At 37.9% G+C, this 26,372-nt stretch overlaps 2 protein-coding genes and 1 long non-coding RNA gene across 3 annotated transcripts; all 3 read left to right on the top strand.

The window, feature by feature from the left end:
• Positions 1-152: 152 nt before the first annotated feature.
• On the top strand, positions 153-745 carry LOC115925324. Its single transcript, XR_004064623.1, has 2 exons — positions 153-231; positions 625-745. It is a non-coding gene; the product is annotated as an uncharacterized LOC115925324 (long non-coding RNA).
• Positions 746-4,263: 3,518 nt separating this feature from the next.
• LOC764109 (transmembrane protein 183) lies at positions 4,264-11,453 on the top strand. The gene is made up of 5 exons (XM_011663482.2): positions 4,264-4,454; positions 5,673-5,762; positions 6,082-6,333; positions 7,045-7,231; positions 7,936-11,453. Exons 1-5 carry the CDS (start codon positions 4,403-4,405, stop codon positions 8,585-8,587), a joined length of 1,233 nt encoding a protein of 410 aa, XP_011661784.2. The 5' UTR covers positions 4,264-4,402; the 3' UTR covers positions 8,588-11,453.
• Positions 11,454-12,523: 1,070 nt separating this feature from the next.
• On the top strand, positions 12,524-26,010 carry LOC583598 (serine/arginine-rich splicing factor 3). Its single transcript, XM_783502.5, has 6 exons — positions 12,524-12,576; positions 16,589-16,866; positions 18,578-18,709; positions 23,839-23,868; positions 24,731-24,793; positions 25,361-26,010. Exons 2-6 carry the CDS (start codon positions 16,652-16,654, stop codon positions 25,737-25,739), a joined length of 819 nt encoding a protein of 272 aa, XP_788595.4. The 5' UTR covers positions 12,524-12,576; positions 16,589-16,651; the 3' UTR covers positions 25,740-26,010.
• Positions 26,011-26,372: the final 362 nt, after the last annotated feature.

Here is a 26,372-nt window from a genome sequence, read left to right as displayed (position 1 = left end):
GTTTACATTGAGATGTCTCATGAAACGCAGATCCCTCATTAAAATTTATGTTTTGTTTACAAACCATAGATCAGCCTAGATCTGTTTAACTTTAATTTTGATTTACTTGTTTATGTTTGTTTTTTCTTACACTTCTTGCAGATGTTAAGCTAGGTGATTTTGCTGACAATCCTGCTGCAAAGTTGCCTTCGAGAATAAGCAAGAAAGCTTATCAAATTAAATATGATAAAAGTAAGTACTTCCTTTTATTTCATTTATATTAGACCATCTAAGATTGATTACTAATGCTATTGTCTTTGTCTAATTCTGTTTCAGGTTTCTGTTTGTTTCTTATTGCTATTATTTTAGTGAGGGGGGAGGCCGGTGATCTGAGGGCCCCATCTCATAAACAGTTACGATTAATCACTTACTTGCAATTGATATCAATGGCAACTATGTACATAAGTTATAGGAGACTGCAAAATGTGCAATTTATTGATTGGAATCAATCGCAACTCTTTATAAGACGGGGCTAGGTGCATGTGAGCTAATTATGACACAATGAACATGCAAACTGCTGACAACAACTAGATAATGATTATTTGTTTGCTTGTTTGTTTGTTTGTTTTCTCAATGTGCAAATAGCTGACCTGAGGGAAGAGAGCCCATCGCAGGTCATGAGCAAACTGATGACCCATCAGAAGGCAGATTCTAAAGTGGATGAGAAAAGGGGGAAGAAGAAGAAGAAAAAGACTCAGAAAAAGAAGAAGAAGGGAAAGAAGGAGAAGGAGGAGAAGAAGGAGAAGAAGAAAGGGGAAGACCTAGCATGGGACGAACGAGGTTGGGGTAAAAAGGACCAGTTGCACTTTGAGATGCATGCGGAGAGGAATTTTGTGTGCCTATGGTCTTATGATCTTACCTTCCCAAAATTAACATTATAACTTACTTTTTCCGGTCATGATTTGTCCTGCTTCTTCTTCTTCTTCTTCTTCCTCCCCCTTTTTCCCCTTTCCTTCTTATCTGTTTTACTTCTCCTTGTTCGTTTCGTGTTTGTAAATTGTATGTTGTTTTGAAATATTGTCTTGTGTTTTCTAAGTCTTCGTAGGCAAAATTTGAAACATTTATATTTTTATTTTTTTCTGGGGGATCCACAACCTACAAGCACTGCTTTTTAGTGGATCCCCCCCCCCTCCCCCATTTCCTCAGAAATTAAGAAATTCTTGTAATAATTTTATTATGTGCAAAGTTTATTTGTATAGTTTCTTGAAAAAATGAATTATGTATGAAATCAAATATAATATCTTTGTTTACCTTTCTGTTGGAAATGAAATAAATATGAAAAAAAAAAAAAAAAAAAGAGAGGTAAAGGCCGTGGGATGAGGCACCGAAAACGGCCTAGTTTTTCATTTTCGTTCACGTGGTGCGGAGCACTATTACACAATAACCATTTTATAATTACCTTGGAAATATGCAAATTATATAAGCATTGGGTCATTATCAAAATATATTCAGTGTGTATCAAGAAATATAAATGCGCAATAAACATATAATTATTCGATGTTCAGTTATAAGAAATATATGCGTTATCAATGTATATTGGATTTCGGATGTTGGAAAAAATATTTGCGTTATAAAAATATTTAATGTTTATAAATAAATATAATTATGTGTGTAAAAAATTAATACATTTGATGTTTAAAGAGAATGTTGAGTTCTGGGAATTAGAGGTAAAAAATAATTTGTGAGCGTTATCATTGTTATTATGCAAGGGTGGATGAATATCAGATTAAACATGTTTCCTTAAAAGCATGGCTCTTCAAATGCCTTCATATTCTAAATATGACATGAAACATCGTAAAAATCGAGGGGTAGACGTACGGGACGCTGTGAACCGTACGTCACGCTGCACATTAATTACATTAACAATTAATTAACACATTAGTCAGAACTAAAACTTTCCACAAATGAACTAGCCCATAATAGCCACAGACTCATACCAAAAGATAGCCATATTAATAATTTCATCTGTTGTTATTTCTTGTTTAAAGTCTCTGAATGTCCCGTACGTCACAATCCGAATAGCTTGGACCTGCCCTTATACGCTATTAAGATAATATTGGATGTTTATACAAATATTTGCCTTACCAAAATATTTTCGATGTTTTTAAAAATACTTTATCAATCTATGCGATAAAGTTCGAACAAATTATATGTCAACAAAAATATATATTTATAATTAATATGTGCAAGGAAAAAAAACATGTTCAACACAAAAATAATATTTGAAAATTTATATGTACCAAGAAATCAATCATATGCCAAAGACGAAGTATTCTGGGGAAAACCAATAGAATATACGTGTAATTTATAATATCCTGTGGTATAATCCAGAAAATAGTTACTGTATTATATTGTTTGGTCCTATTATAATTATGCGTGCGCGGACATATTTTGTTTTGTACGAGAATTCTGTTCGTACGAGAAATTTTGTTGTAAGAGAAAATATATGTTTGTACCCCCCAAAAATAGATGCACTCTATTGCCTTTGGTAGGCTTTGAATGGATCTCATTCACAGACCCGGTATCTAGTCCCAGCCATGCAGAGTTCCGAAGCATGCTGCTACATTGCTATTGCTGCGTCGTACAGTGGGCCAGGGAGGAACCAAAGTGCGCCAAAAGTTTTGGTGATTTATTTTTACAATTTTTTTTCTTGCCCAGTTGACAGATAATACATTAAAGAATATTTCAGTAAAAAAAAAATCTAATTCCGGTATGCACAATCGAATTACTCCAACAAACAGCAAAATCTTACATAAAACACAATTTTGGCGCACTTTGGCTCCTCCCGAGCCCACTATGCGGCGCACAAACACACAGACACACCCCCTCACTCTCTCACTCTCTCTCTCTCTCTCTCTCTCTAGCTCTCTCTCTCTCTCTCTCTCTCTCTCTCTCTCTCTCAAGGGAAAGGACAGTGAACTCCATGTGAAGTACCGTGAACTCTGATTATTATTCACATAATCTCAAGACTTTAAAACGATAAACCTTCACATAATTTAGTGTCAACAACCTCAGGGTTTGAATTAATACAATCCATATATCTTTACATGTATTTCTACCGTGAAGGTATAGGCCTATAAAGATAAGGGGATCCGATCGATTGTTTTTTTAATTTTTTATCTACACTTAACAAAATTTGATTTTTGTTTGTTCATTATGCAAATCTTCTTGTGAGATGATCAGAGAGTCTTAATAGACACACGTTATTGTCACCTGAGTTTACCCAGTTGTGACATAGTTGTTGTTGTTTTTGTTGTTGTTGTTATAACATACATGTGTATTAAAATTTTGCTTGTCCGAAATGTTTAGGAATAAATAGATGTACGTGTTGATCTTTTACAAAATTATGGGGTGTCAATAGATACATACTAGCCAACTGGCTATTAGCACCCCCGCCTCCCCCCCCCCCCCCCCGGCCCCTGGCCAGCTCCTCCCAAATAAAGAAAATAGAAATTCAGAAGGGGAATTAATATTGACAAAAACAAGAAGATGGTAACAACCGAAAACGACCCCCCCCCCCCCCCCCCCGTTAACTTTTTTTTTCTTTCTTCAAATTCTTTGATTGTGCATGCATGCGCAGTACGTGTGTACCTTTCTTAATTTCTTTCCGTTTTCTTCTTCTTTAATTTTGTTTATTTCTCTTTCTTGAATTCTTTTTAAATTTCGTTCTTTCTTACCATATTATGTTGGGTATAGAACAATCTGTACTCCCCTCTTAGGCCTGTATACCCCCCCCCCCCCTCCCACTCCGGCCCGAGAATTGTAAAAAAAAAAGGGGGGTGTATTTGACTTTTCACCCGGAGATTTCTTTTAAAAGGGGGTGTTTTTTCTAAGTTCCGGCTCATCTCTTTGGACTCCTGAGAAATTATTCTGAATTTAGGGGGGGGGGGGGTACATTGAGCATTTTTCATGACTTAGGGGGGGGGGGGGGTCTCCAAGGCAGGAAAAGCCCGCGAAAAGCCCGGCCGCGAAAGGGGGGTTCGGAAATGTTGGCAGTCCTCAGTTAGGGGGTACTTATTTCAAAAAGAGGGAACAAGCATGCGTTCCCTAAATAACACTGAGTGGGGGGGGGGGGGGGGCGGGCGGGCCTGTATTATACCCCCAGGTTTTCTTAAATACAGTGCTAGGATGGCTGGGTTAGGTTTAACCCCCCCCCCCCCCCCCGCCCCTGATTTTGTAACAAAAAAATTATATAGGCCTAAACAATATTATAACAAGAGCATGAATTGGGCGCGCCGTTTTTTTTAGTGAACGAACTAAACAACGGAACTCTCCTTCCGAATCATTTTTATTTAATTTTTTGTGAATATCCGTGAAATGCTACAGGGTAAATAGGAAATGGGAGATTGGAAAATCACAAACAATGCCTCGAAGGTTGAAACAGAGGAAAGGAAAGACTTCTGTCAACCAAGCTGGTATGTATGTGTCCCACGTATCGATTTTTGTGTATGTCCTTTTTTACGCCGGCTCCGAAGGGTGCAACTGGCAAAGACAGCCGCCCGGGGTTCTGGGGTGCAGGTAGCAGAGTTCCTGCAACGTGGTAGGCGTGTGGTGTGTATTGACTATTTATATTGCGCAATGTCAGTTTGGATCATTTACCTCATTGCGACACAAGGCCAAGGTGTAGATCTAGACCTTATTCTGATTCATTTTTTAGTCATGTTATTGTTAACTCATATTAATTCAAACGTTCTCTTCTTACTTAATCTTACTTAAGTTGAAGTTCTGAATACAAGTTTGTCAATTATCCTGACCCCTGACCTAAAAGTGTACTGTAGAGTCTAATGCTGTATTCTTAATTTTGCTTTTTTTTCAAACAGAAAGTCAATAAGTTTTTATTTAATAGGGAGGCCAATACCAAAATCTAAATTTTTAATTACTAATTTATTTATAATAGTCTAAAACCATGTGTAAAAGAAAGTATTTTCTTTAACTAAGACAACTCACCCATCTGCCGACTCCAGAAGTTCCATAAAATAGGAGATATCCAGCTCTAAAGTAGGCTGTTCCTTCTACGCCATGCCAATCTGTCCGTAAGAGCCTTGAAATAATCAATTTTATGTCGCAAAATTACATTCATAATTAGACAGGTCCGAGGGAATGGGCGTGTCATTGCCCGGACAACAAGTTTAAAACTTCGCGCGAAAGTGCATTCACTCATCAGCTGCTAGCCTTGAATCGGTCGCACACCGACACAGTACAGGCCAGCTACGGTCTTTAGGATACCAATTTTCTGAGTTTACATTGATTTGGCTTATGAAAAGCAGATTCCTCATTAAATTCTTCTTTATACATACATGTAGCACAGATCCATCTGAATTTATTTTAAGTATTAAATATCCACTTTTGTTTCTGTATGCAAAACAAATAGACTTCTGTAGTTCTAATCTCGGTGAACCAAAACTTTGACTAGGAAAATTGCTTGTTGTTGATGTTGTTTCTTTTGTCCTTTTGTTAGCCAATTCTCCAAAATGATAGAAGACCACTTATCTAGTGCATGGATATCTAGTTCGAAAGATCAACCCGCCTACGCAGGCATCAGGCTGGTAGATCTATTGAATTAGTGGAAATCGTGAACTCTGATTTTGATTTATTTGTTAATGTTTTTTTTTGTATCCTTGCATTTCATACAGATTTTAAGCTTGGGGATTTTGCTGACAATCCTGCTGCTAAATTGCCTTCCAGAGTGAGCAAGAAAACTTATCATATCAAATATGATAAGAGTGAGTACTTCTATTTATTTTGTTTATTTATTCGACCATGTAAAATTTAGTACTTAGCCTAGTTCTTTTCTAATACTATTTAATGCTTTTGTTTCTTATTATTATCAATCCCAACTGTACACAAGCGATAGGAGACTGTAAACATGCAATTGATTGCAGAAATTCAGATTGATTGGGATCAATCTCAACTCTTTATAAGACGGGGCCAGGTGTATTAAAAGCTAATTATGACACAATACACATGCAAACCGCTGACAACAACTAGATAATGATTATTTGTTTGTTTGCTTGCGTGTTTGTTTTTTCAACGTGCAAATAGCTGACCTGAGGGAAGAGACCACATCGCAAGTCAAGAGCAAACTGATGACTCGGGAGCCAGATTCAAAAGTTGAACAGAAAAAAGAGAAGAAGATGATCGAGGAAGACCTGGCGTGGGATGAGCGAGATTGGGATGAAAAGGATCTGTCAGACTTTGAGACTAATGCCAGCTTTTCAACTCGCCGACAGTTTGATGACGAGGACAATGAGGAAGTAGCGGAGGAGGATGTAGTGTTGCAGAGAGGAAAGAAAGGTAAGCTTTAGATTGCAAATTGTAATACAAAGTATAACTGCAGCTTTTTTTTAACAAAGGACGGTACAGTCAAACCTCCTTTACTGAACACCTGTCTACAAAGACCACATTTTTTGTTTCCCTTGAAAAATGGTTTCTCATTGAAACATTTACTATATAGTAACCTGTCTACAAAGAACACTTTTTGTGTTTCCCTTGGGCAGTCGCTGTAGACAGGTGTGACTGTATCAGGCCAAGTGTCTTTCCTTTTTTGATATACAATGAAACCTGAATATAAAGACCGCTCAATGGAAACATGAATTGTGGCCTTTATAGGCAGGTGGTCTGAATAGACCACTTTACTATTATCACATGTTCAATGAGAAGCATTGTTTTAAAGGGGATCAAAACATGTGGTCTTTCTATACAGGTGGCCGCTGAAGGAGGTGTGACTTTATCTGTATCCAATTCACTTGGCAGGCAAGATGATTCCTTAAAGCCTATCTGCACTAGTTTGGCCAGGAGGGATTAGACCTCCCTGCATGGTCACTGACAGGTGGTTATCTCATCAAATCAGCTCTCAATTAACATAAGAAAAAGGGGACAATGGGGGACCAACGGTCACCGCTTAGGCATTGTTTGCTATATAGAGGGTGCAAGTAGCTATAAGTAGTGTAGTGGGGCTTTGAAACCTTTTCATCTAACTATCCCGCTACCTCTTTCGTTCAACAGCTTCCAAAAAGAAGATGAAAAAGGATCCTCCACCAGCCCATGAGGGCACCAGAGTGTACCCCACAGATCTCTGGTACGTTCTGGCTGATTACATCAGACCTGAAGACATCACCACCTTCTCCTGTCTATGTAAGGCAGCCTACAGTATCACCAGGACAGTATCGTTCTGGAAGAAATTGTATTCCAGGTAGGTGCTCCAGGGACAATAGACCAGTTCACGGTTAGCACATGTCCCAAATGACCCCAAATATCCACAGATCTTCTAAACTTGAAGATGTCCCACTTTGTACATTTGAAATAATCACTCCTACAGCGATGGATGTGCTACATAAATAGCCTTTGTTTCCCCTTTTCAAAGAATACTTCCACCTGTGTATCATGCTTGTGCATAAATGAATAATGATGACATAACTTTCATGAGCATGTATCCAGTATATATCTCTGTGTAGTTCACAATTTGGTCTGCAATGACCTTTATCTGCTCATGCTCAGACTGCAACTAGGAACTGGCTTATTGTATTGGGTTTGGGTTCAAGTTAAGATTTAGATTAGGTTTTATAGTTACATGTAGGATCAGGGTTGGGTATCTCCACTTCATCTTGCCTTTGAGCAAAAGGAGACTGACGTTCCTTTTCCACATCTCTTAATAATTTGTAAATTTTATCATTTTTATTTCGATATAGTTTTAGCTTACTCACTGTAATGTGTATTTTCATTAGCTATGTTGTGAATTCATAGTTGCTAAAATAGTTAATACAATGTTATGATAGACCATGGCCAGTTTTTCTTGTATCGAGCCATATGACTACAAAGATGTTGAATGTTGAATCTGGATTTTGCCTTTTATGACCGACATTGCCCACTCTTTACTCTCTACTCTTATTTTTACAGATACCTTAACTCCAGTACTGCCCTTCCACCTTATCTTCAGCTAGGGGGGAAAAAGCATACTCGTGGCCTTCGCGCATTTGTCATCCGTGCCCTCTACTTCCTGCACGAACCCTACAGACTTGCACTAAACGTGACCTCTCCTGTCGGAGAGGGTCGTTCCTCACCAGAGGCCATCACAGATTTCACTTGCCTTTATACGTGGTCCTACGGTAAGCTCGGTCACCACTGCACGCACTTCATGAAGCTACGATTGTGCAACACAGAGGGCGCTGTGCCGCATATAGGCGCCTGCTACGATCCCAGCGTCTTCGCTAATGACAACCGTTGGGAATGCATCCTCCGGGTTCACTGCGAACACTTCCAGGATGTGCCATCCGCCAAGATCATGGGGCTGCAGTTGGTGAGGTCTTCGGTCAGCGTCAGCGCCAACATGCGCCATCATCGGGTCAAACTAGAGTTTGGGAGAAAGGGTCGGAGGGGTTTGTACGTCAAGTCCAGCATCGTCCCGGTCTTCCTGGATCCCGTCTTGAAAGTGGACGTCCTGCACTGGTGGCATCCACAGTTCAGGGAGAGTTCACAGAGGTCCATCGATAAAGCGGTTGCTGAGAATGCAGCTAACTTGAGAGAGAATAATGTTTGGGAAGGACTATAAAGTACATGAGATCATATTTTGAGCTGGAAATAATTAATAGTCCTATTAACTCTTATCCTGCCATAATGAATACAGCCTAATGCCCCAGGGCTAATCCCCATTGTGCCAAGCCTCAAATACCCCTGTGCCAAGTTAATTTTGAGATAATCAGATTAACGCGATGGTACTATCAATAGCGCGTGTGTAACACTAGGCACAGTGTAATGGGCATGAACAATAACTGCTATTACGAATGCGAGCATGCATGCACAAAGCAGATAAGTGGTAGCTCGCTTGCATGAATGAAGCAACCAATCGATAGCGTGCAAGCAGCCTTATTTTATGGCAGGATATGAGTTAAAACCTGTACTGAAGGTTGGGGTATTGCACTACTGGCATCCTCAGTTAATGGAGAGTTCAGAGAGGTCTATTGATAGGCAGTTGCTGAGAATGTAGCTAACCTGAGGGAGAATAATTGTTTGGAAGGACTTTAACTCAAGGGATCGCTGTTGAGAGAAATAATGTTTATTTTAGAGAAACATATAAACTATTTTATATATGCCCTCAAGGCCCGTCATGTGAGAGTTCAGAGAGGTCTTTCGAAAAAGCAATTGCCAAAAACGCAGCGCACCTGAGGGAAAATAATATTTGGGAAGAACTATCCATTCATGGGATGGATATGTGATAAATAGCCTTTGTTTCCCCTTTTCAAAGAATACTTTCACCTGTGTATCATGGAGTGCACTGCTTGTGCATGAATGAATAATGATTACAAAACCTTTACCTGCTCATGCTCAGACTTCAACTAGCAACTGGCTTACCGGTATTGTATTGGGTTTGGGTTCAAGTTGAGATTTAGTTTAGGTTTATAGTTAGGATCGGGGCTAGGTATCTCCACTTCAACTTGCCTTTGAGTGATTGGGGACAGACGTTCCTGTTTCCCACCTCTTCATAACTTGTACATTTTATCATTTTAATTTCGATATAGTTCTAGCTTAATGTGTATTTTCATTACCTATGAGAGAAATAATGTTTATTTTAGAGAAATATATAAACTATTCTATATATGCCCTCAAGGCCCGTCATGTGAGAGTTCAGAGAGGTCTTTCGATAAAGCAGTTGCCAAAAATGCAGCGCACCTGAGGGAAAATAATGTTTGGGAAGAACTATCCATTCATGGGATCACTTTTGAAAGAAATGTTTATCAGACAGAACTTCTGAAACTATCCTATGTATGCCATCTCTCTGTAATTTGATTGTTATCCTATGTTCTGGCCTTTCATCTTGGTACTGTAGATCCAACTGTTATGGCCGTATATGTATTTTATGTGAAATTGTTAATGGAATCCTTTCATATGGCAAGAGCCTGAAGCGCATAAACCCGTACCATTAGTGCTAAGTTAATGAGAGCATGTTTGGGTCTTGTGAATTTTCGCCTGCTTTGATGAAAAGAACATAATAGCTATCAAATTTTATTTCTATTTCCCTTTATCTTCTTTGCAGCAACAGTACTTTTACTTTAACATTGCTTAAATGATACATATTATGAGATTCCTTAGATGAAATAAGCTTGGTTTTACCAGAATATTTAACAGTATTTTCATTATTAGGATTTATCAAAAGAATATGAAAAACTACCAACAGCAAAGAGGAATTTTTGCTTAGAAATCATTATGTGTTATGACCAGCAAGATTACCAGGAACACAGGTGAATTTTTTTTTTAATGGCATGTATGCATTTTTACTGCGTGATGGATATAAGCGCTATATAAGTGGCCGTTATTAATAATGATTTAGAACAAATTGGTTGTACGTACCATTGGTATCCAAATGTAATCGTTATTGAAATCTCATTTACTTCTAAGTATTTCACTGTTGCCTTTTGCTTTCCTATTGTGCAATCATTGTTTTTAATTTTTTTAATAGGGGAAATTATTCTCTATATTTTACTGCCATATTGTATCTTCATTACTCAGGCACAACCGTGCCCCTGAAATGGGTCATGAACGAGTATTAAATCTAATTCATTCTGACCTTTATGATGTTGATGATTATGTATTATGTTAGCATGTTAACTGAAACTGAAATAGTACCCCCACACCCCACAAAAAACAAAAAAACAAAAAACAAACAGAAAGATAGAAAAAAAGTGGATTAATGAAACCAGTTAATTCATGAAGAATATATACAGTGGAACCTCCTTATAAAGGGCTCTGATATAACAAGGTATCTGTAATAACTAGGTGATTCTGTTGGTCCCAACTCTTTATATTCTCTTGATTTTATTTACCCTGATATAACAAGATTCCTCATACAACAAGGTAATGTCCAGGATCCCTAGGCCCTCGTTATATCAAGGTTCCGCTGTATACATTTTTTGTCTGCAAGAAGACTGGTAACGTTTCAATTCCTCCTGTAGTGTGCATAATTTTAGAGGAGTAATCTCAAAGTAATCAAATATCATTGGCACCACTCGTAGAATCGTACTTCCCGCTGCCTTCTAAACTGATCAATGATCGTTCAAAGTACATTTTTATTTTTTAGATGTTTTAATTATTTTATGTAACAGATATAGCCATGCATATTATGGCATAGGCATTTTATTACAGTATACATTTTGTTTTATCTTACCACATGCATATGACTTGGTCTCCCACAAATTATAAGACGTCAAATTAACCCTTTGCGAATGGGAACTGCCTGGTCCCTGTATTTAATATGTGAGAATGAGAGATTCGATATTCAAAGGGGTTAGCATGGTCTTCAACGGTATAGTTGGTGATGATATCATATGCAATATGATTGTAAAAGATATGAGGTATGGAAATATGTGTAAAGAGATATATACTCTATTGAACTCAATAAAGCAAATCAATAGTTTTTGAGATGAACATGTGTAGCAGTACAATTATTTATATGTTTGGAGATGGAAGTGATATCCTTGTTATTTGATGGTTTTGTTTGGTTCATAATGTCTGCCTGCCTCTCTATCACTCTCTCTCTCTCTCTCTCTCTCTCTCTCTCTCTCTCTCTCTCTATCTCTCTCTCTCTCTCTCTCTCTCTATCTCTTTTTGCTCAATGCCATTATCTTCCCCTCTTAATTATCTTTTTTTGTCTCTACCAAATTATGTGTACCCTCTTTCTTTCTTTTTTCTTTTGATCTCTCTCTCTCTCTCTGTCTGTCTTTCTCTCACTCTTTCTCATTTCTCGATGCCATTATCTCTCCCTCTTATATCTAGATTGTCTCTACCACATTTGTGCCCCTCTTTTTTTGTCTTTCGCTCTCTTTCTCTCTAACTTGTCTTACTTAACCATTAAAAACGGTTGGTAAGAAAGAATAATATCTGGCTTTGCCAATTTATTAATTGAAATGAATGTTAAAAAATTAACCATTGTAGAGCGTATGACAAGCATAGGTGTATGGGGGGGGGGGGGTTGATAAAAACTTTCCTGTTATAACAAAAACACTTTCTTGTTCTTCCATCATCAAGAATATGTATTGGGAAATATCCCTATGCGATTATGAGGCATATAGCTCGAATATGAGTACATTTGCGAAATTTTGGGGTCTGCCCCCCCCCCCACCAGCACCAATATACAGTATGATGAAGAAGAAAAAAACATACGGTAATATTGAAAGATGGAGATAGTTAATGGAATAACATTCATAGAAATTATAATGTGATCAAAATTTTAAAAAAACATGTTCACTTTATGCCAGGAATAACAAAAAGATTTAAAACAACTATTAAAGATTAATTAATTAAACAAGAAACAGAAAACTAAAAGTGTAGAAGCAGAAAGATGAACGTGCATTTTTTTCTTCATTGAATAAAAAGGAAGATTTTAGTCATCAATTCATTTAGGAATATATATTTTTTTTTTCTTCTCTAATTTCTTTCTGCTCGTGCTATTCGGTTAATAACCATGAGGGCGCTACATATTTATAGTCAAACAAATTTTTACAGTGCTTGACTTGGTCACGGAAGCCGATTTCTGGTAAAATCGTTGTAAGTTTTTGCTTGTTTTTATTGTATTTAATCTTGTTTAAGCTGTATGAAATGAGTCAAACAAATACTAAGTGCATTTAGAATCATGTTAATTTGTATGATGAATGAAATGTGAATGTTGATGGCTATTTGGTTCGTTTAATTCTGACGAGCATTACGACCGGTGTTTCGACTGCTGAACGCTAGCTCTACTTGCGCTTGCTAGCAATGTAAGATGCATTGGCATTTCCATTGTTCATGTTTCACGCACTGAAATAGATGGGACTTGGGAGCTGAATAAACTAAGCGACCTAACGTTAGACCTAAAGTCAGAATAAAACTAAAAGTAAACAAGATTTATCTTTGCATTAAGTATAGACAAGAAATATATTTGTTTTCCTGTAATTATTGTCTTCATGTAATTCTCAACATTCTAAAATTAAAAACCAAATGAGCCAAACATTTCACTTTGAACAAAAAGTAGGGAACAATTGCAGAATACCCTACCACGGTTTTACAGAATTAGAACCAACAGTCTGGCAAAAATAGAAATATAGAACTAGAAGCCAAGTACCAACGACCATCGACCAACAGTCTGACAAATATATTAGAAATTGAAACCAACGACCATCGACCAAATACTATTGAATGGAAGAGTCCAACGACCATCGACCAACAGTCTGACAAATATTAGAAAAAGAGACCAACGACCATCGACTAAATAGTGAGGCATAGATTCTAGGCTATTTGTTTAAAAGAGCCAACGACCAACGACCATCGACTCATAAATATTAAAAAAGAAGCCAACGACCATCGACCAAAGACTCACTATTAAAAAAGAAGCCAACGACCATCGACCAAGGACTCACAAATATTAAAAAAGAGGCCAACGACCAACGACCATCCACCACCCACCAATACTAGTCTAGTCTAAGCACAAAACTATTATTTTTCTTTTGTATTTTTAGAACGAGACATCACTTGTTGATTAAAAAAGCACAAAACTATTATTTTTCTTTTGTATTTTTAAAACGAGACATTACTTGTAGATTAAAATATCTAATAGGGTCTTTGAAAGCAGACTAGCAGTGTAAGAGAGGACACAAGGTACAAACAAATAAGTGTGTGGGACTATGAACGGGCTGGACAGTTTGTGTTACGGGAATGTGCTTAGAATACAAGTAATTCATCTATTAAATGACTATAACAGACAATAAACATGACAAAGGTAAGGACAAGAATCAGTGATTATCAATATAACACACATTTTGCATGAAATACCATCAGGAAAGCCATCTAAATTTGTCACAAATTAGCGACAAACACACCAAATTCAGCGCTGCAATGACGCACAAAACGGCGTTGAATTCAACTTTTCATCCACCAAATGAATTCAGACACTTGCATTATACAATCTTCAATAAGTATCACCGTTATCGCAAATAATAAAATCACAATCTATATCTACGGCTAATATATGAAGACTAACATTATGGTAGGGTATTCTGCAATTAAGCCAAAAGTTGAGAATAAAAGTGGAAATGTAAAAAATTGTAGAAAAAAAAAATGTTTATAAATTGCTTTTTCTGCCCTTTGCCTTCGGCTTTGGCTTTGCATTCAGCTTTGGCTTTGCATTGTCCTGTCATTGACACATTGGTTTGCTATAATTGACATTTACATGAAGTCCCAGACTCTTATTGAGAGACTTGTGTCTTTTTTACATGAAAACAGACATTGAGACAAGCCATTTTCACATGTCAATTGGAAAAACAAACTTGCTCAACACCAACTCCTTAGCTTAGCCTGGGCTTTGGCCTTGCTACATCATTATTGTACATCATGACTAGGAGTAGGAGCTTATGCTGGGTCATATCTTTACCTTTACCTTTACCCGAGATTCTGGAAGAATGCTGTGTTCTCAGCAGTCGGGCTTCCAGTTCAATTTCATTTTCTTCCTTCTCGTAGTTGGGTGTCTTCTTGGTAAGTGTCTGGCTCAGTTCTGCGTCAGGTATTCTACTCATATGGGGAGCAGAAACGCTTGTCCTTCCATACTCGATCCAGTCTGGCTTTAAAGGCATTCACCGTGGTAGCAGTGACTACCTCTTCAGGAAGTGTGTTCCGGTCATTGATGACACGTTGGCTGAATGCATCCTGTCTAATCTTCGTTGAGCATCTTTGTTTTACGATCTTTAGACTGTGGCCTCTTGTGTTGCTAGTCGAGTGTTCAAAGAAGGTATCAACTGGGATGCGTTCAAGTCCATGAATGATTTTGAAAACCTGAATCATGTCTTAATGAATCTGTTACTTTGAGACATCAACATTATATTTCTAGATCCCTCCCCCAAAAAGGCTCCATTATTTCCATACAATTACAGTTTTAAAATATACATTTATATGAGACTGGGGCAAATGAATTTTGATAAATTCCTAATCTACAAATTGTAAGTTTTTTTGAAGATTTATTTTTGGGGGAGTGAAGGCCTGGAGGGTACCTTTATTTACTGGAATATTAGATGTGTGAATGTTCTCGGGCTGAAATCTCTCCTCAAAATAAATATAAGGGTAGGGTGTCTGAACGATTTTTCAATTTTCAATTTGGGATCGTTTTTCACCATTTTTGTTTGATATTTGAATAAAAAATGTAATCAGAATAATACATTTCAAATTTCAAGTCTCACCGATGTTTCTATCAAAAGATACAACCCCTCTGAAAGGCTGCAATATTCATAGGATTTTGCTCAGAATCGATGAAAAAGACATACACGCAGAGTTATGTTGTTTTGCTTAATTTAGCCAAATAGCTGTATCGCGCAATATGCAAGCGTATGCATAGGGTACGCATGTCATGCGCAACTTGCAGCTTGAGCCTCGTTGTCTCAGCGATATGTGCCATTGACTAGTATGGCTAGCCGTTCACGCCATAGAACCTGGAAGTGAATACACGTTATCGTCAATGGCAATATCGCGGAGACAACTTTTTTGTCTCCGCGATATTGCCATTGACTATAACGTGTATTCACTTCCGGGGTTTATGGCGCGAACGGCTATCCATACTTTCATTCACTATACGCGCAGATGTTACGCAATGTAACCAAGGTTTGGACTGAGCGGAGCTCACACCTCCCTAATTAGCTGATTCCAAAAATGTGGGAAGGGTATTTTTAAACTGTTGGGGCGAGTGGTCTCTTGGGGCTAGCGAAAAAAATAAGTGCATACATATTTTCCTTACGTCTTGCCGGACATAAGCCCGGGGCCGCAGCTCAGGAAAGTGGCAAATTTTGGAGCTAGGATGCAAACAACATTTAAATCGCTGTTTTGACCAAGATATTTTTAGCATTTCGGGGTGCGCCCCTTTGGGGAATATGGAGAAAAACCTGCTCTTTCATATGACACCTCATTTATTGAGTTTCACCTTCAGGATCACAAGCCCCAAAGTTTTGAATTTCAATTCTTTCATAAAATCATTGACCAATTTTCATGGTCGCGCAATGCACGTAGACTGCATAGGGAATAGGGATGCGTGCAATCTCTATGGGAAGTATTTGAGCACACAACATCAGGTGCGTGTTCAGACACCCTAATAAGGGTAAGACATCTAAAATTATTCAACAGGCAGAAAAAGGACGTCATTTTGCATGCATGATTTCACTCCCAAAAGTTTTGACAAGCAATCAAGAAAAAAAGAAAAAGAACAAAAACCAAATGGCATCGCCTTCTTTTTACCCTTCAAAATTCAATAGAAATAACTCAATATTTGAGTTGGTGTAAAGGCTTACCGGTATGCTAGTGGTACATTCAGTTGGTCAGCTCTCTGTCTTCGACTATACACTGACTCTGGCGGACTCCGGTTCGAAACTTGAGTCAGGTCTGTCAGAAGGCGAGGTTACTTATAGGTTGGTCCCTGGACGTAAATAATCATATCACATTAATATGTGTCTGTAAAAAATTTTAAATGTTTTTCCAAACACACAACCACACATACTCGATATAGGTCACAAGGTCAAGTCATTTTTTTTTCATTTCTCGCTGGCAGAGAGGAGCAGATCTTCAGCAGCTACCAGATCTCTAAGACGCAGAAGCACAGACCAACAACAGCATGGCGTCCCACTACCGGGATCACGGTCCCCTGGACTGCAAGGTGTACGTGGGCGACCTGGGAGGCGGGGCCGCAAAGCACGAGATAGAGCAAGCCTTCAGCAAGTACGGCACAATCACGAACGTCTGGATCGCCAGGAACCCCCCGGGCTTCGCCTTCGTGGAGTTCATGGATAGTCGCGATGCCTACGATTCCGCCAGAGGCATGGACGGGAAGTAAGTTTGTTCAGATATAATAATAATATGAAAAAAATTATATAGCGCTTGTGACATACAGCTTCAAAGCCCTGTATACAAATTAAGATTACTTCAAGAAAAATCAATATTACTCACAGACCTGCCAACCAGTACGATTTAGTCGTATTTAGTACGATTTTTAGAAGCAAATACGACAGTACGATTTTCCTGAATAAAATACGATTTTCAAAACAAAAAAAAAACAATTTTTTTTTTTTTTTTTTTTAAATTTTTTAAATTTTTTTATTATTTTTTTTTTTTGGTGGGTATTTTGTGTGTGTGTTAGCCATTTTCAATGGCAAAATGCCCATTCTGCCCTGTAAAGTATCCTACAAGCATCTCAAATTGGCAATTTGGGGATGTTCATTGGTTCATCGAACACAACAGTCGTGACGAAATCATGCATATTCAACAAATGATCCTTCAAAAAAATTGATCCGCGTAACAGTCCATGTTTATTTTTAAGAATACAACTTCTGTCAGTAAAATACAACTTTTGGGATTAAAGAATACAGTTTTTGAACTCCAGAGGTTGGCAGGTCTGTACTCATGCTGTTGAATTCTAGTGCTGAAAAAAGTGTAATAAACATTGGGCTCAGTGTAGATTGCCTGGAGAGAAAAAAGCCTGTGATACCAACAAAATTGTCAGTAGCGTGTATGATCGTAATGTGATATCATTCATTCTGACCATGCTGATATGTGATTGAAATATGCATGTAATTTGTTGTATTGCTAAATTCATACCATACAGCATCATAAGCATGTTTATCTATCTCTCTTTTTTGTTGTTGCTCTCTATCACTCTATGATATCTTTTTCTCTGTGTCATCTGTCTGCATGGGTTCTTTCTCCATCTCCCTCTTTCTTCTCCCTTCTTTCTCTTTCCTTCTCCTTTTACCTCTCATTTTCATCTTCCTTCATGTCTTCTCTGCACGTTATCCCTGTACACCCCCCCCCCTTCTCTCTCTTTCTCTCTCTCTTTCTCTCTCTCTTGTCTTTGTTCTTTCTAACCACTCTTTTCTTCTCTCTCCATGTCATCTCTGCATTTTTTCTCTCGCCATCACTCACTTTCTCTATCTCCCTCAATCCTTCTTTCATCCTCTCTTTCCATCACCCTCTCTCCATCTCTCTCTCTCCTTCTCTCTCTCTCTTGTCTTTGTTCTTTCTAATCACTCTTTCCTTCTCTCTATCTCCTCCATGTCATCTCTACATTTTTTCTGTTGCCATCACTCACTTTCTCTATCTCCCTCAATCCTTCTTTCATCCTTTCTTTCCATCTCCCTCTCTCCATCTCCCCCTCTCTCTCTCCCCCCCCCCCCCCTCTCTCTCTCTCTCTCTCTCTCTCTCTCTCCTCTCTCTCTCTCTCCCCCTCTCTCTCTCTCTCTCCTCTCTCTTTCTCTCTCTCTTGTCTTCGTTCTTTCTAATCACTCTTTCTTTCTCTCTATCTCCTCCATGTAATCTCTACATTTTTTCTTTCGCCATCTCTCTCTCTTTCTCTCTCTCCTCTCTCTCTCTCTCTCTCCTCTCTCTCTCCTCTCTCCTCTCTCTCCTCTCTCTCTCTCTCTCTCTCTCTCTCTCTCCTCTCTCTCTCTCTCTCTTCTCTCCTCTATCTCTCTATCTCTCTCCTCTCTCTCCTTCCCTCTCTCCTCTCTCTCCTCTCTCTCTCTCTCTTTCTCTCTCTCTCTCTCAGGTATCTATGTGGAAGGCGTGTCCGATGTGAGCTGTCCAATGGAAAGTCCAGACGACCCAGAGGCCGAGATATGGAAGCCAGGCCTCGGTCAGGAGGCGGCGGAGGTTCCTATGGTCGCTATGGCCGATCAAGGTAAGACCTCTCTATGCAGAGTTTGTTCAACCCCGGCTTCGCTAGTCGATCCAATATCTACCTCATTACACACTCGAGACATAAATAATAAAAACGTTACTTATAAAGCCTCTTTAATGTTACTACTTTTAAAAAAGAATTTTACTTTCATTATTCTGAAGGTTTATGATTCTGTAGGACCTTACAGCCAGGTATGTCCAAAAGCTCATGGGCAAAACTTAGGCATAATTCTCAAAATGAGATATTGTTTGTAATTTCTAACCTTTAAAGAGAAGGTTGATTTCTGAGGAGAGGTGAACATTACTTTGTGAGCCCTTTCAAATGCAAGTGTGAAAGAACATCAGAGAACAAAATGTACCCTGAAAAGCATGGCTCTTCAAATGCCTTTATATTCTAAATATGACATGTAACAGCCCCATATACGTCTTTCTGTGTACAGTGCGTGTTACTTTTACCAAGACTGGCCCAAATTCTTCATCATTTTGATGATTCAAGAACCTTGCAATACACACCAATACTCATATCCTACATTCTGATCAATTCCACACTGTTTCTTTCACAATGCAATCGCATGATGCGAGCTCAACTTTATCTTTATAGGGTTTCTTAATTCTTATTCTAGAAATCAAATAGGGTTCTTATCCACGTCTAGTACATGTATGTAATTTTGGGAAACAAATATGATTTGGAATCCTGTGAATGTCAAGAGTTTTGAATTCTGAAATTGAGATATTTTAATGCTCAAGGTCATTTTTTTTCTTTCTTAAAACAGTTTTGACAAAGAAATATCCACCATACTTTGACATGTGAACCCCATTTCCTTTTATCAAATAACAAACCCAGTTATTTTTTGTCATCATGACCCTTTGTAAAAAATTGAACCTTTATAATAATGGATCTCCGGAATGCTGAGCATCCCTTGACCATTTTGGTGCAATTTTTGTTAGGGCTACAATATTACACCATATCACAGACACTGATAACTAGTAGGGCTATGCATCTCAGATTTAACATTGCTAAACGATGCCTTTCAGAATCAAGATCCCTGCCATTTTTGTTTTTTTCCTGAATCATAATCAACTCACTTTGTTTTATTCTAGTGATTCTTATTTCCTTCTCTCTTTTAATTAATTGGTCTATTTTTTTACTGGGGGGGGGGGGGGCATTGGGTAATCAAGATCCCTGCCATTTTTGTTTTTTTCCTGAATCATAATCAACTCACTTTGTTTTATTCTAGTGATTTTTATTTCCTTCTCTCTTTTAATTAATTGGTCTATTTTTTTTTACTGGGGGGGGGGGGGGGGCATTGCGTAGTTTAGGGTGTGCTGTTTTTCCATTTTGACCTTTGGTCCGAATTCTAGCTTTTTGGGGGCAAATGGTCTACGCGTAAGGTGAAATTCTTCTGTCTCACAGCTGTCAATAATTGCTGCTTACATGTACATGTTTCATGATGTATGGATATGAAATTGTGCCATGTACAGCTTCATTTCTAAGGCCCAGCGCACACTACGCAATCTTACTGGGATCCGATTTCTCAAGGGCATTTTATATGAACATTCAAACACGTAAAATATTATTGATCGAGGATCTGATTAGTCATGTAAATAATGACATCAAAATTTTAGTGGATTGCAAGATTCCTTGAAAGAGGAATCGGTAAATTGGCTCAGAATTGTACTGACGTCAGATCAGAAGTACATGTATGGTTGTCTACGATTTCAAGCTCATTCTGCGCTTTATTCTGACTAAAAAGCTTTAAAGATAAAGACCAGTATTGGAAACGCCCAAATTTCAAAAAATGAAATGAAATGGCAACTCTTATTACCAATCATGTGAAAGAATATGTTTTGACTAATACATGATGATAAAAATTTTGCCGGGAAACAGCCTATTAATTGATATATTTGGTAAATTAGTTTATCTATTGGACTGTGAGAGATAAACGCATGTGTCGCGCACGTGTGCGTAGTCCCATATACATCTTTCTGTGTACAGTGCTTGTAACTTTACGAAGACCGGGCCAAATTTCTTATCATTTTGATGATTCCAGAACCTTGCAGTACACACTAATACTTATATGCTAGATGATGAACCTTTTCTGATCGATTCCACAACGTTTCTTTCACAATGCGATCGCATGACCGTAACTGGTCTTGATCTTTAACGCTCTAATATTCTAGGTAGTTTTCTTATCATTATGTACAACCTACATCCACAAAATATTCTTTATTTAGATTTCCATAAATATTATAATTGGCATTTCTTCACAAACCAGATTGGGCAGTGTGTTATTAAAGTCAACAATGGTTGGCAAATATGTCACCCACAGAGTGGGCAGACAGTCGGCAAACAATTGTAAAGGGGAATCTGGGCAGCGTCTGCGTAGCACTGATGCTTTGTTGTTTACAAAAGTACTTTCAGCCTTCAGAAAATTGATTGATTTTATTTTTTTTCATAAACTCAGAGTAAAGAAGAAAAGACTGGTAGTAGAGACAATGTTTATTTCAAAAACAAATTGTACATGTTATGGTACAGTAATTGCATTTAAAATTTAAGGTAGAGGCCATTTCAAATCGAGATTAAATTTGTATTTTCTTTGAATTAAGGATAGGGGTCTAAATATCAAACAAGGCCAAGTTGTACATTTTTTTTTGGAATAAATCAATTCTACATTTTCAGCTGAGCAAATATTCAGGTCCTAAATTTCAGAAAGTAAATTGATAGTTGTAGTATCTCTTGTAAATATACCAAATATTGTTTTTTTTAATGTTGTGAGTGTTACACGCCTACATATAACATTCATGTTATTCATGAAAGGAAGTTTCTTCTGGCTAATCGGTCTGGCTATTTCTTAAAATTTGCACCTCTGATTTTTTGTTCTTTTATTGAAAGTTATGAATAGTTTTATCATTTAAATTCATGTGTGTGATTTTCTGAAAAGAGAAAATGTCAACAAAAACTGCAGACTTCTTTCTTCTTTTCTTTTAAAAAAAATCCAATATACACTGTATAAGGAAAAACCTTGACTCTTATGTCAACAAGTTGCCAACTTGTGGATTTGTATGCTTACCCTCCTTTAAAGTTTCTGGCATCAAATGCCACATGGCAAAGAACACAGTACATGTACATGTACAGCAGCTCTAGAACAGCATGTGTACATTTGTGAAACCAGAAAATTACTTGAAATAACACTTTTGCCATTTGTAAACAATTTTTTAAGCAACAATTTTTCTCCTTCCTGGAATTGCACAAATTTAGTGTAATGTCAATTCTGATTCCGTTATTTTGTTGCTTGAAACTTTTGTGAATTAGATGTTTCATAAAAGTTGTTATCAATAACAAATGATAAATTTATATGACAAATTTGCTCTCAGCCAATCAGATGACGTGATTTCAGTACCTTATAACAGTTAATGTAACTGGTTATTGATATCAGGTGTTATGAAACAGGGCTCAGAGCCTCTTGTGAAAGTCACAAATGTTTCATTCATGCGAAGTTTCTGGTTTTACAGTATCAAGCCCAATTGCACAAAGATGACATTAATTTGTCTTAAATCAACTGATTGATTATTCAATGTATCAAGTAAACGCAACAAGCAAGTGGGAATCTTAACTTTAATCAGAGTTTCTTAGTCCCCTTAGTCTTTGATTGTCTTCATGATGCTGTTTTTGCTGCCACTTGTTTCAGGCTTTGTCTCCTCAACACCACCATCATCCTCAACCTACCTCATCACCACCTCTACGAATCATCGATCACATGATCACATCCGCCCAATCAGCCCCCTGGGTTTCTTCTTCCTGAAGGTTATCAACACATCCAAAACAACTACAACAACTACAGCACCTCCCTCCCGTCCGCGCCCACACCCCCTCCTCTTTACTATCCGAAAACAAAAACAACTTAAAATCTTGTTATAAAAGCATCCTTTTAAAGCCTGTCTGCACTAGTTTGGCCAGGTGTTATTAGACCTCCCTGCAAGGTCACTGACAGGTGGTTATCTCATCAAATCAGCTCTCAATTAACATGAGAAAAAGGGGATCATGGGGGACCAACAGGTACCGATTAGGCATTGTTTGCTATATAGAGGGCGCAAGTAGCTTTAAGTAGTGCAGTGGGGCATTCAGGACATTTTTGGTAGATTTAAAACTGAAATTGAGAGATAAAGCTCTTGTGCTACTAACTAGCACCTTTGATATCCTACAACACCCTCATCAGCCAATCAGGATAAAGATTCAGCCAAGTGTTAGCCAATCAGCTTTCAAAGTACAGCCTAACCAAGCCAGCTAGTCCACCACCACCCGACCTCTCTCAACTCTTATTCATCCCGGCCCAAACAACATCAACCAGCCCAAACAACAACAACAACTACTACATCTGGCCCTCAAATCAACCAACCAGCCTAACAACTGGCCCCTAATCATCTAGCCTAAACAGCTGGCTCAACTTCTTCTCCATCCATCCAACTTCTGGGCTTCCTAAACAAAAGGTTCCACTGCCTCTGGCGGTTTTTATTGTCAACTTTATTTTGTTTATTTACTCTTCCGCTTTGAGGGAGAAAAAACGATGTTGGAACTCTCCCCTTCTGGAAGAAATCCAATCATATTGTTGCACCGACTATATGAATTTTGCATGCTGTTTGAGAGAGAGAAAGAGAGGGGAGTGAAAAGTCTAGTTTGCATTATTTTGTATGCGATTATAACAAAAGGTAGGCCTATATATTGAAGTTTCACATAATTATAATCGAAAGAAGACCATTGTTTTTCATAGAAATATGAACTGACAAAGCTCTGGAGCCATGTCAGAAAGTTATTTTGTTGAGTTCCACTTCTGGTTCTACTTGTACGTTTATTGAAAGCAAAACAAAATAAAAAACAAATTACGATCCCAATATGGATTATAAACCTACGTGTATGCTTCATCCTAAAGCTTGATTATTAATTTTGAAGTGACTACTCCCTTTTTTAAGGTAGGATTACTAATTTACAATATATGTAAATGTCAGTTGTGACAAATTTCTTTAATGAACTGGACACACAACACATAATTGAAGAATGCAAGACTTAAAGAAGAGAAGGAAAGAGTTTATTTTGAATGTCTTTCATGCTAACATTTGCCATTTTCTTTTCAGCAAACACAGCCGTAGCAGGAGTCGAAGCAGGTAAGAAAACACTAGATTTTACGACCGTAGAAGTGAAGGTTGTTTTGTAGTGTATTAAAGCAAATTGTAAGAAGTCACAGTGATTGTTTAAAAATAATAATTATCATGTAATCTTCATAAAATTATTGATGGTAAACGAAATATAAAAGTCTTGGTAAAACCCAAACCCTGAAAATCTCCAACACAGTGATGTACACACAGGATAATAAGGACTTTTAGATTTGCACGAAGACAATGTAGATTGCTACGATCGACGTCCTTTTAATGCACTGCCTTGAATGGACGTCACAGGTATCAGTCCACGCAAATTTAAAAGTCCCTATCAATGAAACTTAGCGAGTGTTTAAAATATATCCTTCAGATATCGTGTGTGTAATTTTACAGTCGGTGATTCTGAGACTTCTGTTTAAGAAATGAAAATCTAGCGTTGTTTTCATATTGATGAGATTGAAATTCACATGGACGGGGTGATCCCATATTTCAAACAATCTTAGCCATCTCTTCATTGGTCCGAATTGTTCAAAACTTTTTCTCTTTTGTGTATCTTATTTGTCTGCTTTTTACTTATCACAAGAGTTTGAAACATTGGCACAGCTAATATCAAATCACCCTCTATTTTTGTAGAACTTATTCAGAATGCGTTCTTACAAGTTTGATTCAATGCATTTCATAACGAGGCCTCTACTTCCACTTGTGTCAGATGAATGCACCCATTGATAAAGAAATCAGTGTCAGGTATATGCATAAAAAATTACATTAGCATGGCAGCGTTTGGAAAGTAATAGTTTAATCATTTATATTTTTGTAACACTGAATAATTTGTATGTAGTACTTATATCTATTTTTACCCTTTCGTTTGCAGATCACCTAGACGCTACCGCTCACGCAGCAGATCACCACGCCGCCGATCGCCTGTTTATAAAAGGTAATAGCTCCTTCTATCTTAAATTGTAGTTCCCCTTTTCCCCCTTCTTAAAAGCAGAAATGTCACGGAAATATATGGATAATTCAAATGTTAAATTTTCATTTACTATGCCAAGTGATAAGTTTATGGATGTTTTATAATTGAGATCATGAAATAAATAATGATTTCAGCTTGGCTAAACGAAATTGTTTATGTAACTTAAGGACAACTTCCCCCATTGTCTATATTCTGATATTAAGTAAATTTCTGGAATTGAGGTGAATACATAGATTTGTTGATACATGATTAGGAAGGAAGGATAAAGTTAATGTGTGTTCAATTATATTTTGTTTCAAGAGAAGGAACTTTAACAAGTGTCTCATCCAAATATATTATGTGCTCAATGATCAGTGTATATTCAATTAAACGAATTCCCTTTCTTTGCAAGTTGAGCTCAGTTAATTGAAATATTACTGAACCATCACATTCCATATGTTCTGCCATTTGTTTAAGTCTTACAAAACATATATTTAATAAATACAGAAATTAGTTTAACAACATTTCCTCTTCTTTCTTTGATGTTACCAGAAGTAAATCCCATTCCCGCCTCCGCTCTCGATCCAAGAGTCCCCGCCCACACTCTCGATCCAGGAGTCCCCGCCCCCGCTCTCGATCCAGGAGTCCCCGCCCACGCTCTCGATCCAGGAGTCCCCGCCCCCGCTCTCGATCCAGGAGTCCCCGCCCACGTTCTCGATCGAGGAGTCCCCGCCCCCGCTCTCGATCCAGGAGTCCTCGCTCTCGATCCAGGAGTCCACGCCCCCGCTCGCGGTCCAGGAGTCCCCGCTATGAGAAGTCACACTCCCGTTCGCGTTCCCACTCCCGGACTCCCTCAGAAAGCAAGGATCGCCACTCACACAACGGAGATGCCTCTCCGGTGCATAAGCAAGAGGTCGACGGCGGAGACTAGATCACTAAGTTTGGCTTTGATAACACAGGAGGGCGTATGCCAAGTTATAAGCTATGAAATCATCGGCTAAAGGGTAGAAGGACTTTAAAGATGTCGTAAATAATGGATTTTATGTCCTTACGGCTATGACAAGAGAAATGGATCCATACAATACAAGTGCATTTTGAAACATCAACTCTTTTGCTTGATGGCGCTGTTACCCAAGTTCTATATTCTCTTAGTGCTGCATTTCAGTTTTTATTCCAGGGGGGTGTTTCACAAAGATCCTAAGTTGGACTTCAAAATTATGGAAAGCCATTAGCATCATTGAAATATTTTGTAAACATTATTTACAAGGCATAACATGTTGATTCTAATCATTCATATTTTCTATTATAACAGAGATTTTATGTTCTTGATGGGGAATTTATGAAAAATCTAAACTATTTGAATTTTTGCTTTTGAATATATTTTGTTTAAGGCTACGAATGGCTCTCCATAATATTTAAGTCCAACTTCGAGTTAAGTTCTACTTAGGATCTTTGTGAAACACCCCCCTGGAATTGTTCCACCAGCAAACTGGCAACATGTTACCCCTCGGAATGCGCTAACATCCGATATGTTGAGATGTAGATTCCAATAGTAATAGAAAAT

The sequence above is a fragment of the Strongylocentrotus purpuratus genome, unplaced genomic scaffold (genome assembly GCF_000002235.5).
Source record: "Strongylocentrotus purpuratus isolate Spur 01 unplaced genomic scaffold, Spur_5.0 spur5_scaffold_18, whole genome shotgun sequence".
NCBI classification, from domain to species: domain Eukaryota; kingdom Metazoa; phylum Echinodermata; class Echinoidea; order Camarodonta; family Strongylocentrotidae; genus Strongylocentrotus; species Strongylocentrotus purpuratus.
Note: the sequence above shows the minus strand (reverse complement) of the source record. Positions and strands in the feature narration are given on the sequence as shown.